We start from the raw sequence: 16,158 nt of genomic DNA on the forward strand, positions 1-16,158 counted from the left end.
AGGCTTATTCTCTTGTCTTTTCAGTTCTTCAGACATTCAGAATAATTAGCTTCAAATTATTGGCAAGAAAACATTTTCAAATTACTAATAAGTTTACATTAGTCTAAGAAGATTTTGCTCAGGGAGTTTCATCTTTGCCCTTTCTTCTGACCCCTCTGCTTCCCTCCTCTTAGGGCTGGAAAGCTAAATATTAGCCTTCATTTTTGGTTTGTTTTGATGAAGTGTTCATGCAGGACAGACAGAATCAGTCTTTAAGTCAAGGAATCTGAGTTGTAATAACAGTTCTGATACCACTTCTGTGATCCAGGAAAATTACTTTGCCTCACTCTGAGTTATAGGATGAGGGAATTGGAATGAATGATCTCTGATATTCTTTCCAGTTCTAAATTTGTGATCCTATGAATCAGCCACTCTCAATATTCTTAGAAGACAAGACACTGAGTTCCTCAAAGGTGGAAATTTCATATGGGAAGTTATAACAGTAGGAAGACGTCGGTGTTTGTAGGAAATTGAGGATAGGCAGGGCTGTCAATGTCAAGGAAATGCCTATTATTATTGCTTAGGCCAGAGCTTCCCAATAATTCTATTATGATCAACAAATCAACTTTGAAGGCTTATCAGGGCTGATATCTAAAGCAGCTGCCAGCTACCTTCCCTCTTCCTCACAATTTGTAGAGGTGGTATAGCGGGGATGAGTACTGTGTTTGGAGCCAGGGAACCGGGGTCCAAGTCCCAGCTTTGTCACATTTGTCACCTTAGTAACTATTTCATCTATCTGCCCTGTTTCTCTATTGGTAAAATGAGGAGGTCGATGTAGATGATTTCCAAATTACCTTTCAAATCTATAACTCTGAAATTTTGAAATTCCATGGAGAATGTGAATGATAACTTGCACCATAAGAATCTCCCTTGATGTTCCTCTATGTTTATTCTGTGCTCACCAATTCTTCTCTACACTCTTCAACATGGTAATCATAATATTTGAGTGAAATTTTTTAAAAAAAGAAACAACACACTTTCTTCATGAGGAAAAGTGCAGGAGCCTGTGTCTTTGACTTAGAAAATAAAATGCATGCCTTATTCAGCACCAAATATGAAGTTGAAACCTCCACAATGAAGATCTGTTCTTAAAATATCCATATGTACCTGGTGTTATAAAGATTGTTTTAATTAAATGGACATTGAAATGAAAGTTAAGCAAAGTGGTTATTTTATTGGACACATTGTTTTCAAAGGCAGAGAAGACATCAGTGAACTAGGGTACATCTATTTGGTAAGTTAACATGTGCAGTAAGTTGTCATTAAACATTAATAGAAAGAAAAAGTAAAATAATAAATGCTCCTCTCATTTTTTTTAGTGTCTCAAACTCTGCAAGAATCATTTACCAAGAAAACCTCATGACTTTTCTAATGCTTGAAAGATCATGACTTAATTCCTATTCTTAAATTTCAGGCAGAATAGATTGACCATGTTTACATGATAGTAAGAAGGCATATAGCATGTTCACGAAGTAATTTTTTATGCTGCTAATGTAAATAATCAGGAGAAAATGGCAACTGTAATATCCTTCATGATTTAGGGTTAGAGATTCTCAGCTATTGAAGATATGGAGAACCTTGTCCTGTGCCATTCTTAGGAGTTTTTCTCTGAAATCTTGATTGTGACAGTCTTGACTTCAGCGTATTCATGGAGACCATATTCTCCCCTAGAAGGGAAAACAATCCAAAATTGCATTTGAGATACTGTTATCCATAATCTATGTCTGAGTATAAATTTGGACCTGTTCAATAGGGTAGATATAAGACAGGGTAGGATAGTGGCTAGAGTGCAGTTCTGCTTCTGACTCATGCTAGCTATGTGGCTGCGGGTAAGTCACTTAATGTCTAAGTCCCTCAAATCTCAAAGAATATAAATTAATGATGACTTGCTCAACTAGATCAGTAGAAGATATTTCTCCGTTTGGAATTACACACAGTAATAAAATTCCCTCTATGGACCCTCCACAAAATCTTAGGATTATTACTCTCAGAAGTATTTTATCTTCTCAAAAACATCAAGAATAAAAGCAATGACTATCAGTGGCACCTTATTTACTAATGATTCATCTCCTATTAAAAGATATAATAAGTTATGAACTTTTTGGATGCCTAGCTATATTGTTTTAGAAATTAGAAGTTAACACCGAAGTTCATATTACAGTTAAGTAATACAGGTATTTCTTCATCAGACACAGGGCTGACATTCTATGAAATGTTTCCAAAGTAAAGTGCAGGGGAGTATCGAGTTACATAAGTAAATGGTAGGTGGTGGAGGCTAAGGAGATGCATGAGATAGCAACCCAGTGCAGAGAACAATTGGAGGGGACAGGGACACAGCATATAGAGAGGACAGTTCAATTATGTATAATTTCAATGGGAAAGGGGGTGGTCTGCCTCCCTGTTAGTCCTCTTAGAGCTGTGAGCCTGTTCTGTCTCCTAGAGCCCATATCCTATCTCCAAACTCCTGAAGAAGTATAGGCTAGCAGCCAGGGAGGCAGGGAGTATGGGGATATTTATAACACGGAGAAGGTGAGTATGCCTTTCATTTCAAGTTGGCACATGGTTCAAAGTCCTAGCCACCCTTTCCTGAGTTATATCTCTATGTGAGTGGAATTCCAAAAACAAGTAAATAATGTACAGTGAGCTTAATCTTCACAGCACGCAAGAGGCATTTTACAGTGATTATTAAAATATTAAATTATCATGAGATTAAAGGTGAGCATTCAGTAGACAAATTTAACATTGAGAACTTCTAATACTCATTCAAATAAACACCACAAAATGGATACAGCCAAACTAGAAGAAATCAATACTTCTAAAAAAGCAAATACCATAAAAATATTACAGAAGAATTTAAAGCTCAAGTATTCATTACCAACCAGCAATATTCCACAATATGTTTATCTCGGCTGGTATGAAATGAAAAGACCTTTGATTACTTATAAAATCTAGGTGTGTCTATATACACATACATATGTTTTGAAACAAAGCAAGCAAAACAGCAGAAAACAAGTGCAAATCCAACCATTTCCTTAGGACTGAATTGTCTCTCTCTCTCCAGGTACCTCTACCTCCCTCCAAAACACAATTAAATGCATTTTATATAGACATATCCTTAACTCCCCACAAAATCATTAGAGCTATTCTGAATCTCTCCCCTCTACTGATTCAGTAACATTGAAAGACTTTGAACTTATTTGCCCTGTTTAGATTAGTGAAAGAACAGGGACAAGTAATTCTTTGGGCATTGTGTAGTGTGCATTCTAGTCCAATTGATCTCACTGTTCCTCACACCCAACTCTCCACTTTCAATTTTCATAACTTTTCATTGTTTGTCCCATTTGCCAGAAATGTACTTGCTCATTACTTATGCTTCCTAGAGTCCCTTTCTTCCCTTCAAGATGCTAACCATGTATTTTTTTTTTTTTTTGGTGGGGCAATGAGGTTTAAGTGACTTGCCCAGGGTCACACAGCTAGTAAGTGTCAAGTGTCTGAGACCAGATTTAAACTCAAGTCCTCCCGAATCCAGGGACAGTGCTTAATCCACTGTGCCACCTAGCTGCCCCCAACCCATGTAATTTTTACATGGAACCCTTCCTGATTCATTCAAGAGCTTCTTAGATATTCTATATACACTTAATGCAAAGCCTGTTATACTAAGTTTTTTCCCCCCATTTCTTAATAATGGAAGTCTATCTGGTTAAAACTCTGCTTGTATTTAGAGTCTTTTCATGCAATTCTTTTTTTTTTTTTTTAGTGAGGCAATTGGGCTTAAGTGACTTGCCCAGGGTCACACAGCTAGTAAGTGTTAAGTGTTTGAGGCCAGATTTGAACTCAGGTACTCCTGAATCCAGGGCCAGTGCTCTATCCACTGCGCCACCTAGCTGCCCCTTTTCATGCAATTCTTATGCCTTTTTTGATGAGAGTCTAGATAGAACTAATACATGTGGGTTGAAATAGCGTTTTTTGTTTTTTTTTTTAAGAATCACACTATGCGCGAATATTTGGGGTTTTAAATCTCAACTAACCATTTTTTTTCCTTCAAGTTTGAAGGTCATGAAGTTACCTTGCTCTCTTCTAGTACTCTACAACAAATAATTTGTCAGTGGAACATCACAAACTTGGCTCCTGTGAGAATTCAGCCAATAGTGGTGCTTGTAGCTTGAGCCAAAAATCTCAAAAGAGATGTCTTTCTCTCTGAATTCTTATGGGAGAACTTACTGAAGCTACTTTTTAGTTTATAAAGAGATTCCTGTTATGGGATGGAAAGCTTTGTACTTTTTATCTCTGTTATTTGATTTCATTGTGCCTTGTCATTATGAATTAGCTAAATGGTGCAACTGTGTATATTTCTGAAATGCTTAGTCTATCATGTTCCAGTCCTTGGTGTTATTTACTATTTAATTTTCAGTGTTTCCAGACTCTCATGTGTGATGAATCTGGAATCATATTATTTTAGAACTGCGGGGGATGACAGAGTTTCTCCAGTCTGATCCTTTCATTGTTAAGATGAAGAAACTAACATTTACAGCAAAAGCTGTATCACTCCATTATTTCATATCACTAAAACTTTGAAGAGTAGACAGATATGCTTTGTAGCAACCCAAAAAAGAAAAACCAGGACTTGGGGTAGATAATGTAAGTAAGAAGTGGGAGAGGGAGAGATGGAGAAAGACATAGAAGCAATTTTTGAAAATGCATGTATTCTGAATGTCAGGAAAACTCTGCTTCTGATGGAGAATATGTATTTATTTTGTGATGTCAAGTTGCTTTGTTGCAGTGAATGGTCAAATCCTTCAATGGATTAATAACATACAGTAGTTCCAATATTTAAATTTCAATGGGGCCATGTAATTTCTAAACCTTGCTGTTTTCTCTGCACTTTGCTGAGAGGTATATCAAATGATACTTCACTGAGAATAGTTTGGGGTTATTTTCATTTTGGATGTAGGTGGCTAAGGTTATTAATGCCTGGTAAGATAGAAAGACAATCCCCAGATTGCATTTAGCAGTGTGTGGATCATGATAATGAATTACAATGTACTCTAAGGTATAATTTTAATTTTTTTTTCTTTTTCTTTTTCTTTTTTTTTTAGTGAGGCAATTGGGGTTAAGTGACTTGCCCAGGGTCACACAGCTAGTAAGTGTTAAGTGTCTGAGGCTGGATTTGAACTCAGGTACTCCTGACTCCAGGGCCAGTGCTCTATCCACTGCACCACCTAGCTGTCCCATAATTTTAATTTTTAAAAAAATCTAAGGTCCAAAAAAGGCAGTAAGTGTTTTTCTTTTTTTTTCTATGTATTTCAAACACCTAGCACCTAGTAATTGCTTGATAAATGCTTCTTTAATTGATTTGAATTAGAGTAGTATGCATTAACCAGGGATTAGATATGCAGAATTGAGTCTAATAAATTTGGCTTTCATTAAGTCATTTTTTTTTTTTTGGAATAAGACAGTTGGGTGTGGTAAAAAATGAAAGCTTTTAACTAACATTTAAGAGTCGGTTAACAATAACTGAAGGATGCCAGTTTTTGAAGGACCGCCCTTTCGGGGAGGAGACCATGACGAACCGTCGTGTGTCTGCTAATGCTCGGGAGAGTGTGACCAAGCACTCCACTTCCAGGGTGTGAGCTTAAAAACGAGGAGAGAACGGAAGTGGTCTCTCTCGCTCTGCACACACACGCTGTCTCAGGTTTGACGGCATGGTCTGGTGATCGGCCTGGTCCTTCGTAACAGCAGGTGCTTGACGTGGTTCTCAGCCTCAGAGGTGGCTTTGGGATTTGGTGAGTTTTATAAGGAATATAGACTAAGTTTAGATCTAAGACTATTTATTTGTATTTCTACTTTCCTATTTCTCTAATCAGCATCACCTTGTTTGTTGGCTAATTAATTCCCAAACAATAAAAGCTAAGTAATCCATCTCTAACTAAAGCTCAGAGGCTTCTTTCTCTTACTGGTCTGGGAGATATATAAGGGAAAGGTTAAAGGGGAGTTTAATGCTCTTATATCCAATTTTAAATCTCACATGGGGCTAAGTGACTTGCCCAGGGTCACACAGCTAGTAATTGTTAAGTGTCTGAGGCCGGATTTGAACTCAGGTCCTCCTGAATCCAGGGCCGGTGCTCTATCCACTGCACCACCTAGCTACTCTCATTAAGTCATCTTAATTAACACTTAAATATTTATTATTTCATCTTAGAGAATTGACTAGAACACTAAGAAGCTAACATAAACCCTATATACTTATTTATTTATTTATTTTTGTTGTTGAGGCAATTGGGGTTAAGTGACTTGCCAAGGGTCACACAGCTATTAAGTGTCAAGTGTCTGAGGCCGGATTTGAACTCAGGTCCTCCTGACTCCAGGGCCAGTGCTCTATCCACTGCGCCACCTAGCTGCCCCTCCTATATATTTTAAAAGGTGGCAAAATTAATACATTTTTCTTATAATAATGAATTTATAAAAATAAGTTGTATTATTCTTTAAATGGATATATTTCAATTTTGACTCCTATCTTTTGTTTAGAAACAATTCATATATACATGTATATATAAATGTAAGTATTTGCATACTCTATCATACTTATCTATAGAACAAAAGATTCAATGAGCTATTTGGGCTAACAGGTTCCTAAGAAAGATGAAGGAGACCACATGATATAATAGAGGTTCTGAATTTATTCCTGAGTACTCAGGTAACAACAATTACTATCATGAAGACTAATTTTAAATAACATGTATCATCAATCTGCCACATAAAATGTCAAAATGGCTTACTTACAATTCTCGCCCATTTCCAGACATCTTGAATCCACCAAAAGGAACTTGAGGAGAAACCACACCATAGCAATTTACCCTGCAAAGACAAGAGTTTTTACACTAGCATTTCAATTCAATTCAACCAGCATTTGTTTAGTTCATACTATGTATGAGGTTCATTTTATTTATTTATTTATTTTTTGGAAAGGAAGAGAGGAAAGGAAAGGAAATAAGCATTTGTTAAAGGTTTACTATGTATCAGATATCATGTGCTAAGTGTTTTACAAATATTATCTCTTTTGATTTTTGGATCACACCTATAATTTCATTGGCATACAGGATTCACAGTGAAAAAAAATGTCTCTACCAAAGCAAATCTACATCTGCTCTGCAACATATAGTCTTAATTTGCCCCATGACACTAAGTAATTAAATGACTTGTCCAGAGCTATGGCCAGTATAACAAGGTCTTCAAGATTCTGAGGCCGTCTCTTTATCTACTAGGACAAACTCCCTCTCTACAAGGTTCATAGTAGGTAATTAATGAAAAATCTTCTAAGTTTAGATGAACTACAAAGGTGAAAACATTTAACTATTTAGCTATTAACTATAGAACAATTTCTATATTTACTTCAATAATTCAATGGCATTGCTATCTCATCAAAGTGGGTACTCCCTTTATTTGAGGAGAACATGCCCATCCACTCATTTCACATCCTGTGTGATTACATTTTAAAGGATTGCATCACAAGAGTCTTGTACTATTTATAAGCTATGTTGTGAATACTTAAATAATATTAACTGATGTTATTAGTATAATAAGTAAAGGGGGTAGTAACCCATACTTAATATATCACACCTCTCATATGGATATGTTGACAATTACTCTGTGGACTATTTCACTCACTTCAACTTGTTTTCTCAGTGAATGGTCTAGATTGTCATTGAAATGGACTATTTACAATGTGATTATATTAAAACTCTCTTGAGGTCCTAGGGTTAATCATGCTTTGGGAGATAAACACTTTCTACACTCACCATGTTAGCTCTTGAGCCCCCAATGATGCATTTCTATTTAAACCAAACCAGCTACTCCTAATGATGACACTTTTGAGTTTTAAATAAAACCATTTACCTAACAATAAGGCAAAATAAATAACAATAACATCAGAAGGAATAATATATTAAAACAGATGCATGAAAAATAAGACACATTGTAGTTGTTTACTACTACTACAACAACTACTACTACTACTACCACCACCACTACCACCACAACCACTACCACTACCACTGCCACCACTACCACCACCACCTAGCATTCATATAATACTTCTTATGTGTCAGATATTGTGCTAAGCACTTTATAATTATCATATGCTGTTTTTCAAATGTCCAAGTAATTTTCTCTTAATATGATTTGAGATGTGATAGAATCTTCTAATTGCCACACGGATAAGGTTTGACTCACCAGACTGTTCCAGCTTGAAGGGCAGAGGAAATTGTTAAGACTTTATCAAGGTCTTTGGTAAAAATGCCTGCTGCTAAGCCATAGTAGGTGTTGTTGGCCCTCTTGATCACCTCATCAATAGTTTTAAACTTCATGATTTGTTGCACTGGTCCAAAAATCTGCTCCATAGAAAGAAGGAGAGAGGGGGAAAAGTGGAGGCAATGAGAGAGAGGAAAAAAAGGTGAGAGGGGGAAAGCACACAAATATGAATCAAATCAAATTGACTGCTTTTTTGTGGTTGTGTGGACAGGTTGTTTTTGTTTGTTCATTTAGTTTGGGCTCTGTTTTGAAGCTTGATGATGTTTTTATGAATGGATGTTTTCCTAAAATGACATATGAAATCACTTTGGAGTAAATAGGTCCCCATAGTCATGTGTTAGAATTATATCTATGGAAAGCATTTTTTATCAGGCATACTATAAGCACCTCAAGATCAGAGACCAGTTTTAGATTTGTCTCTGTATTCCCAAGTGACTAGCAAAGTACCTTGTGCATAGCAGGCATTTGATAAATTCTTGTTGAATGAATGTCTAATAGAAAACAGGTCAGGAGGCACTGTGGTACAGTGGAGAGGATGTCAGAATCAGAATCAGAGGACCTGGGTTCTCACATTAGCTCTGCTACTTAACTACCTGTTTGATGTTGTGCAGATCACATTGCCCTTTTCAGTCTCAGTTTACTTATTTGTAAAATGATGGGGGTGAGAATAGATAGCATCCAATGCCTCTTCCAGCTTTAAATCTATGATGCTATACTTACATTTTACTGCATTTGTATCAGAAGTCAAATTTCAGGTGAGAATTTTTTAAACTGCTCATTCCTACTTTCAATTTTTGATGAAAATTGCATAAATATCCCCAAAGTCTTGGTGTAGTCTTAAGCCACTATCAAAGCTTAAAACTGCGCTAGGACTTTGGGACTCCTTACAAAGTGAATAAAGCAGAGAAGCCAACACCCCATCTTCTGGAAGAAGGTATTCATCAGGGTGTGAACTATTTTAGCTATAAGTATTCTGTCAGACTGAGCATATTTTATGATCTGGGCACTAGCCTATACATCCTAGATTCATAGCCAGGAGTCACTTGACTAGTTTTGAATCTAGGATGGAGGAAAGGATTTAGATAAAACTAACGAGTGACTTGATTGTTCAAAACTCAGCTACAGGGGCAGCTAGGTGGTGCAGTGGATAGAGCACTGGCCCTGGATTCAGGAGGACCTGAGTTCAAATCCAGCCTCAGACACTTGACACTTACTAGCTGTGTGACCCTGGGCAAGTCACTTAACCCCAATTGTCTCACCAAAAAACCAAAATCAAAACCAAAACAAACAAAAACTCAGCTACACTCCTTCATCTCCTACGGTCTCTGAATGGACACATGATCCAATAAAAAGAATCCTATCTTTTGCTTATGAACAAAAGGACCCTGGACCTCCATTTTCTTTATCCTGAAATTAGATGGTGTGACTAGATAATTTCTAAGGTAGTTTCTAGCCCTAAATCTTATGAATATTATGATTCTACCCTAGCCTGGCTATTCCTCCATTCCATACTTGTGGTTTTAGAGCTGGGGGAGGGGTTTGAAAAAAACATGTACTTAAATAGAGTTTTTTTTTTTTAATGCAGATATCACACACTAAGTTATAGGAGCAAATGTAATCAATAAATGTTAATGCTTCAAAAATGCTTTAGTATTTCCAAATGTCTGCAGAAATCACTCTGGGTGCCTCTTAAGGAGCAAAAAGTGATTTGTTATAGCAATGAACAGAATAAATATTTAAGCATTTGTAGTCAACTTCAGGTTTGAGGATATTTCTTGATACTTACCTTCCAGGAATCCTATAACAATTCTGAAACAGTATCTTGGCTCTTTCCCTCTTTCTGTCTTGTTGAAGCCAAGCAATTAGAATATATCATTGAGAAAGAAATGGATTGAGATAGGTAAGGTATTTAAATATTTGTGAACATCAAAGAATGGACCAGCTTGTAATGCCATTAATTTGTGTTGGCACTTGTTTACTGTAACCTATAATTTGCCCAGCATTGAGTATATTTTTTCCATTCACTTCTTTCAGTTTATTATGAAAAGGAATGGATAGCATGAGCTTGATTCCCTCTTCTTCCCTGAGCTAAAACTGGGCAAAAGACTATTTGTGCTACATACTGCCTACCTGCTCTGAGCCCCATCCCCATGTCACCAAAAACCATCTGAAGTAACTTATGCCTGGATGTCCCAGCAAATGGTTAGCTTGTATATTGGGCATTCTCACCTAAATCCACTATGGCCAAGAAGAGTTTGTTGTATGAATACCTTGATTCTTGGTAATTGTAAAATTTGACTATGGCAAAGGTGTGTGAGAATTGGTCTCAGGCAAGAAAGAGTCATAGTGATTTTTTTTTTGTTTGGTTTTTTGGACAGGGCAATAAGGGTTAAGTGACTTGCCCAGGGTTACACAGCTAGTAAGTGTCAATTGTCTGAGGCCAGATTTGCACTCAGGTACTCCTGAATCCAGGGCCAGCGCTTTATCCACTGCACCACCTAGCTGCCCCCAGAGTCACAGTGATTTTGAAGATGTTTCTCTGTTGCAGATTTCCTTGCTCTAGCCTCATCTCCATGGCTCTAAAGTGTCATTTCACTGTGGCTTTTTTCAACATATTCACCCTACTGAAAATATGGACTCCAATCCTGGGTGCCAAATCTTTGAGAGATGAAGTCTTGCTAGGGCTTAGGTCTCCATGACATTTCCCAGCTGTCTCCTTACTATGACCACATTTTATGATAATCTCTACTCAATTGGAAAGTTGGACTCAATTCTTGGCTACCCTGATTCTGAGAGGTGAGATTTTGAGGGATCTTACTGAAGCCCAGGCCTCCATGTAATTTCTTGCTTCTCCTTCCCATGGTCTCAAATAAGTATTGCACTCCCCACACAAACACACTTTTAACACCCCTTAATATGTTGTCCTTTCTCATTAGAATATAAGTTTCTTGAGGGGAATGACAGTATTGCTTGTTTGTATTTCTATCCTCAGGATTCACCACAATGTCTGGCACTTTGTAAATATCACATGTTCTTAAGTATTAATCTTCTGCTACACACCTAACATTTAAATTCAGGTCTGGCCAAGAGGCATTAGGAAAAGACTGGACTAATAATCAATAGGTGCCTAAGAATTCCTTAAATAAAGGCAGATAAATTATTTTCTCAAAGTAAAGTTGTTCCTTTCTGAAAAAGAAATGAATGCATATACATGGCCATAGGTCCTTAGAATTGAATACAGCTGCAATGTAGATTGAGTGTTATAAAGAGAAAAAAAAAAGAACATTATCAATGGAATAATACAGAGAATTTGCTGGTAAAAGTAAGGAGGACTGGAATTCTGTTCCTATACTTCCATAAATTAGCTGTGATACCTTGGACAAGTCACTTTGCCATCACTAAGCATCAGTTATCTTACCTGTCAAAAGGGCAATTGCACCAGTGAGTGAGGTAACAGAAATATATAAAGGCTCTGTGACTTTACCAGTATTGGGAATTCCCTCCAACAAAATCAGAGTGTTGTCAGGTTATGACTTAGTCCTAAGGAGTTGGCTGAATCAGATTAAATGACATCTCCACATAGCTAGTAAGTTTAAGAAGCAAGATTTAAAAACTAGGTCTTTTTGACTGGGAGTCTAAACACCTATCTGTAATGTCATGATGTGTGTGTGAGTAAAGATAAAATGAGATCAGAGATTCAAGTACTCTCTGAAAAGTTAAATGTGTTTTATGAGGACAGGACACAGGGTATACTGGGAAATGTTCACAAATGGTTTTCTAAAAATAGTGATTCAGTATTAGTTTTGGTTTTCATTATTAACATTTCCTTCATCACTTTCTTAAGTTTGGTCAGCCAAAAAAACAACAAATCAAACCATAATTTGTAAGTTTTCTTTTTGTTTTCTTTTTTTTTAAGGTGTAAATGTTCAAGATGAACATTTGGTATTTGGTTTTCAAGAGCCAGAATAACCCCTATTGTGATCCTGAAAGACATTACTATTAGCTACTCTTTTAGGCCTGAGGAGCAGTACTTCTAGTACATTATCTTTTATTGAGATTCTTGTCTTCAAATATGGTGGCTTTTTATTTTATTTTTTGTCTCTGACTATATAAAGATATTTACAAACTGGAGAGGGTTCAGAGTAGTTCAATGGAAATAGCATTCATTGCCTTTGGAGTCAAAGGATATGGGTTCACTTCTTGGACCTAATGCTGGCTGTTTGTGTGATATAGGGCAAGTCATTTATTATCTCAAGGCCTCAGGTTTTTTCATGTGGAAAATAACAGGGTGTGAAGGTCTTCCAGGGTCCCTTCAAACTTTAAGTCTTTGAGTTTATGATCCTAAGAGTTTGATTGAATAATTAAAGGAATGAAAAAGAAAATAGGTCTGTGGCTAATGGAAGAAGTAAATAGGATCTATTTGGCCTAAGAAAAGGAGAAAACTAAGGAGTAATTCCGAGGATCCTGTTTTATTTTGTGAAGAAGGTGCAACTAGTGTGTTCTGAGAGAAATAATTATTAATAACCAATGATTTTCGGAGATCCAGAGTTCCCTCCTTTTTTTCTAAAGTCCTTATTTCAAGACAGTCTCTGAAAAACATTGCTGATAATGAGATTTAATTAACCTTCTTATCTATTTTGTTCAGAGCCCACCCAACCTTATAAGGAATTTAATCTAAGGCAGAGAAACCCACCTAGGTATGGGTAGGGAAAATTTTTTTGATTAGATTGTGCAAGGCTGGGCAATTTGGAAGTAAATGACATGTCAAAATTACACTCCCCAGGCCCTCATTAGAATAGGTTTACCTCTCATTGCAATATTCATTTTCTTTCATTAATTGCTAATCAATCAGAGGGGTAGCTGGTGGCACAGTGGATAGAGCACTGGCCCTGAACTTGGGAGGACCTGAGTTCAAATCTCACCACAGACACTTATTAGCTGTGTGACCCTGGGCAAGTCACTTAACCTTAATTGCCTTATACATCTGGGGCCATCTCCAGTTATCCTGATATATATCTTGCCATTAGACCCAGATGGCCCTGGAGGAGAGAGTGAGGTTGCACAGCCCTCCCTCACTTAAATCCAATTCACTACTTAATGTCCCTTAGCCTAGATGGCAACAGCTATAATTCTATCAATAAATAAGATTCTGCTGGGAATAAGATACAATTCCACTGGGAAAGTTTTTCAACTAGTTTTGTCTTGAAAATGGACACTTTGTGTGCAAGTGTGTAGACAAAAAAGAAAATAACTGAAGGAACAGAATATAGCCAAGTCATTTACCTCTTCTTTGGCGATGCGCATCTCATCAGTAACATTGGAGAAAACTGTGGGCTGGACAAAGTAACCTTTCCCTCCCCATGGTCCTCCTCCACATTCCAATTTGGCTCCTTCTTTCTTCCCACTCTCAATGAGATCAAGTATTTTGGTGTACTGCTCTTTATCAATCTACATGAAAATATGAGGGGTAGGAGAGGGAGGGATAATAGAAAGGAAAGAAAAACAAAAGTTAGCATAACAGTGAGTTTTTGAACTTGTGATTTAAAAACAACAGAATATTATTAAATATTACAAATGCCATATCTAAACAACTTCCCTAGCCTGAAAGTTAATTGTTTGTTTTTTTAACTCTATATTTGTAAACCTTAAAATATTACATCAATGTAAGTTATGATTAATTTTATTTTGAAAAATGTTTGTGTTGAAGAATCTTATGGCTAGTTAATTTAAATGAATCTTTGACATGAGCCTAAAATAAAGAGAAAAAGAAACCCCCTCTTTAAAAAATTTTACATGGCTGTTATTCAATTACTCTAAGAATGTGTTCATATAAATGTAAGAAATTCTAAACCATCTTGAACTAATAGCTTTGGAGAAACAAAGTAATTTTATCCAATTATAATTCCACCAAAATCAATTTTAGTATGCTTTAAAAATTAAGGAAAAACCTCCAATTAATCTTGGTTTACTTTTATTTCGTAAAAGAAAAAAAAAGAAAAAAGTTCTAGAGTTATCTAGAACTGGGTCTACAATTAAGAAGGATGTTTGTTTACAGCAAGTTCGCATTCTCCCCTGAAATCAATAAAGCTTATGAAACCAGAGTCATGCTAGTTCCTTTGAGAAACATGGGTATTGAAAAATAAAACTTTTTCATAAACATTTTTACTGGGGATGGGAGACATAGAAGTGGAGAGATCACAGTGAGGACTTATAGTTCAATTTTTAAAAATCATATTGTCCCTTTACTAAGCTGCTTCCCCGAATTCAGGTCTAAGACATTCTTAACTTTCTCCATCACCTTTTCCTTCCTTATAAACTACTTTCTACTTTCCCCTGGTTTGCCCAGGGTCACACAGCTAGTAAGTGTTAAGTTTCTGAGGTCGCATTTGAACTCAGGTCCTGCTGAATCTAAGGCCAGTGCTCTATCCACTGTGCCACCTAGCTGTCCCTCTTTTTTTTAAATTAAAACTTTCTCAGAGTCTTAATTCCAAATTAGTTCCCTTGATTAGTTCAGTCATTAGGCTTAAACAACATGGGAAGAAATTTTGTTTCTTGGCCCAAATTGGGAAATCTTAACTGTGCACATCTTTTGAATCTGTTCCAGTCTTGCCCAGGAAAACAAGCACAGCCAGCAAGCATCTTTCTCATTTAATTCTAGACACAGAGAAAGCAAATATAGATAAACTCCATTTTTTCTATTATGTGCATTCCTTTATTTACCAACCTGAGGGCCTTGCTGTACTCCTGGGTTCAGAGGATTCCCTAGTGTATACTTCTTGGCACGCTCTACACTCCTCTTAACAAACTCATTGTAGATAGATTCTTCCACAAAAAGCCTTGATGCAGCGGTGCAGCATTGACCCTGATGGAAGAAAACACCTTGGTGCGCGAATTCCACAGCATTATCCACTGTAAAGGAAACATTACTCAGGTCAGTCAAAAAGAACACATCCCCAAAAGATAATTTTTTTTTTTTGCCAAGAGAAAAAGAAGTGTCTTTTAACCCTTAAAATAAACAGTACATAGTCTATGTCTCCTTTGGACCTCATTGTTACTGAATATTTGTTTCAGAGAGTGCATTAAAACTATATAGTGGGGGAAAACCTGAAATAACTCTACAAGTCTCCAGTGCTCAATAGCATCAAAATATCACTTCTAAAAGACTCAAGTAATTGCTCTCTGGCAGCAGGAAAAGGGACAACTGGAGTAGAATCTAAAGTTTTCTTTTTCACTTGCAATCTTTTGATCTTGATCCCCAGAAAGAAACTTTCACAATGCTTCAAAAAGTGTGTCCACATTATGCCAATGGGCTATTTAACTATGCATACCCTTTGACCCAGAAAAACTACTACTAGGTCTGTATCTCAAAGAGATGAAAAAAGTGAGGGGAAGGACCTATTTGTATAAGGATACTTATACCAGCTCTTTTTGTGCTGGCTAAGAATTGGAAATTGAAGGGATATCCATCAATTGGGGAATGGCTGAAAAAGTTGTGGTATGTGATTGTAATGGAACATAATTGTGCTTTAAGAAATGATGACCAGTCTGTTTTTAAAAAAACCTGGACTTACATGAACTGGCATAAAGTGAAGTGAGCAGAACTAGGAAAACATTGTACACAGTAATAGCAATATTACGAGATGACCAACTGTGAATGACTTAGCTATTCTCATCAATACGATGATCGGAGACAACTCCAAAGAAAGAACTGGTAGAGTTAATACAGACAAAAGCATATTTTTTCTTTCCTTTCTTTCTTCATCTTTCTTTCTTTTCCTTCCTTCCTTCCTTCCTTCCTTCCTTCCTTCCTTC

At 36.6% G+C, this 16,158-nt stretch overlaps 1 protein-coding gene across 1 annotated transcript in view; it reads right to left on the minus strand.

Moving 5' to 3' along the window:
• Positions 1-1,193: 1,193 nt before the first annotated feature.
• LOC122735085 (retinal dehydrogenase 1) overlaps positions 1,194-16,158 on the minus strand; it is a 48,475-nt gene continuing 33,510 nt past the window's right edge. The window contains exons 9-13 of the mRNA XM_043976358.1: positions 15,071-15,255; positions 13,630-13,794; positions 8,269-8,426; positions 6,820-6,894; positions 1,194-1,706 (exon numbers count right to left, since the gene is read on the minus strand). Of these exons, the coding sequence (XP_043832293.1) occupies positions 1,634-1,706; positions 6,820-6,894; positions 8,269-8,426; positions 13,630-13,794; positions 15,071-15,255 (656 nt within the window). The 3' untranslated portion in view covers positions 1,194-1,633. The remainder of the gene's footprint in view (positions 1,707-6,819; positions 6,895-8,268; positions 8,427-13,629; positions 13,795-15,070; positions 15,256-16,158) is intronic.

Source organism: Dromiciops gliroides, chromosome 1 (assembly GCF_019393635.1).
Source record: "Dromiciops gliroides isolate mDroGli1 chromosome 1, mDroGli1.pri, whole genome shotgun sequence".
NCBI classification, from domain to species: Eukaryota; Metazoa; Chordata; class Mammalia; order Microbiotheria; family Microbiotheriidae; genus Dromiciops; species Dromiciops gliroides.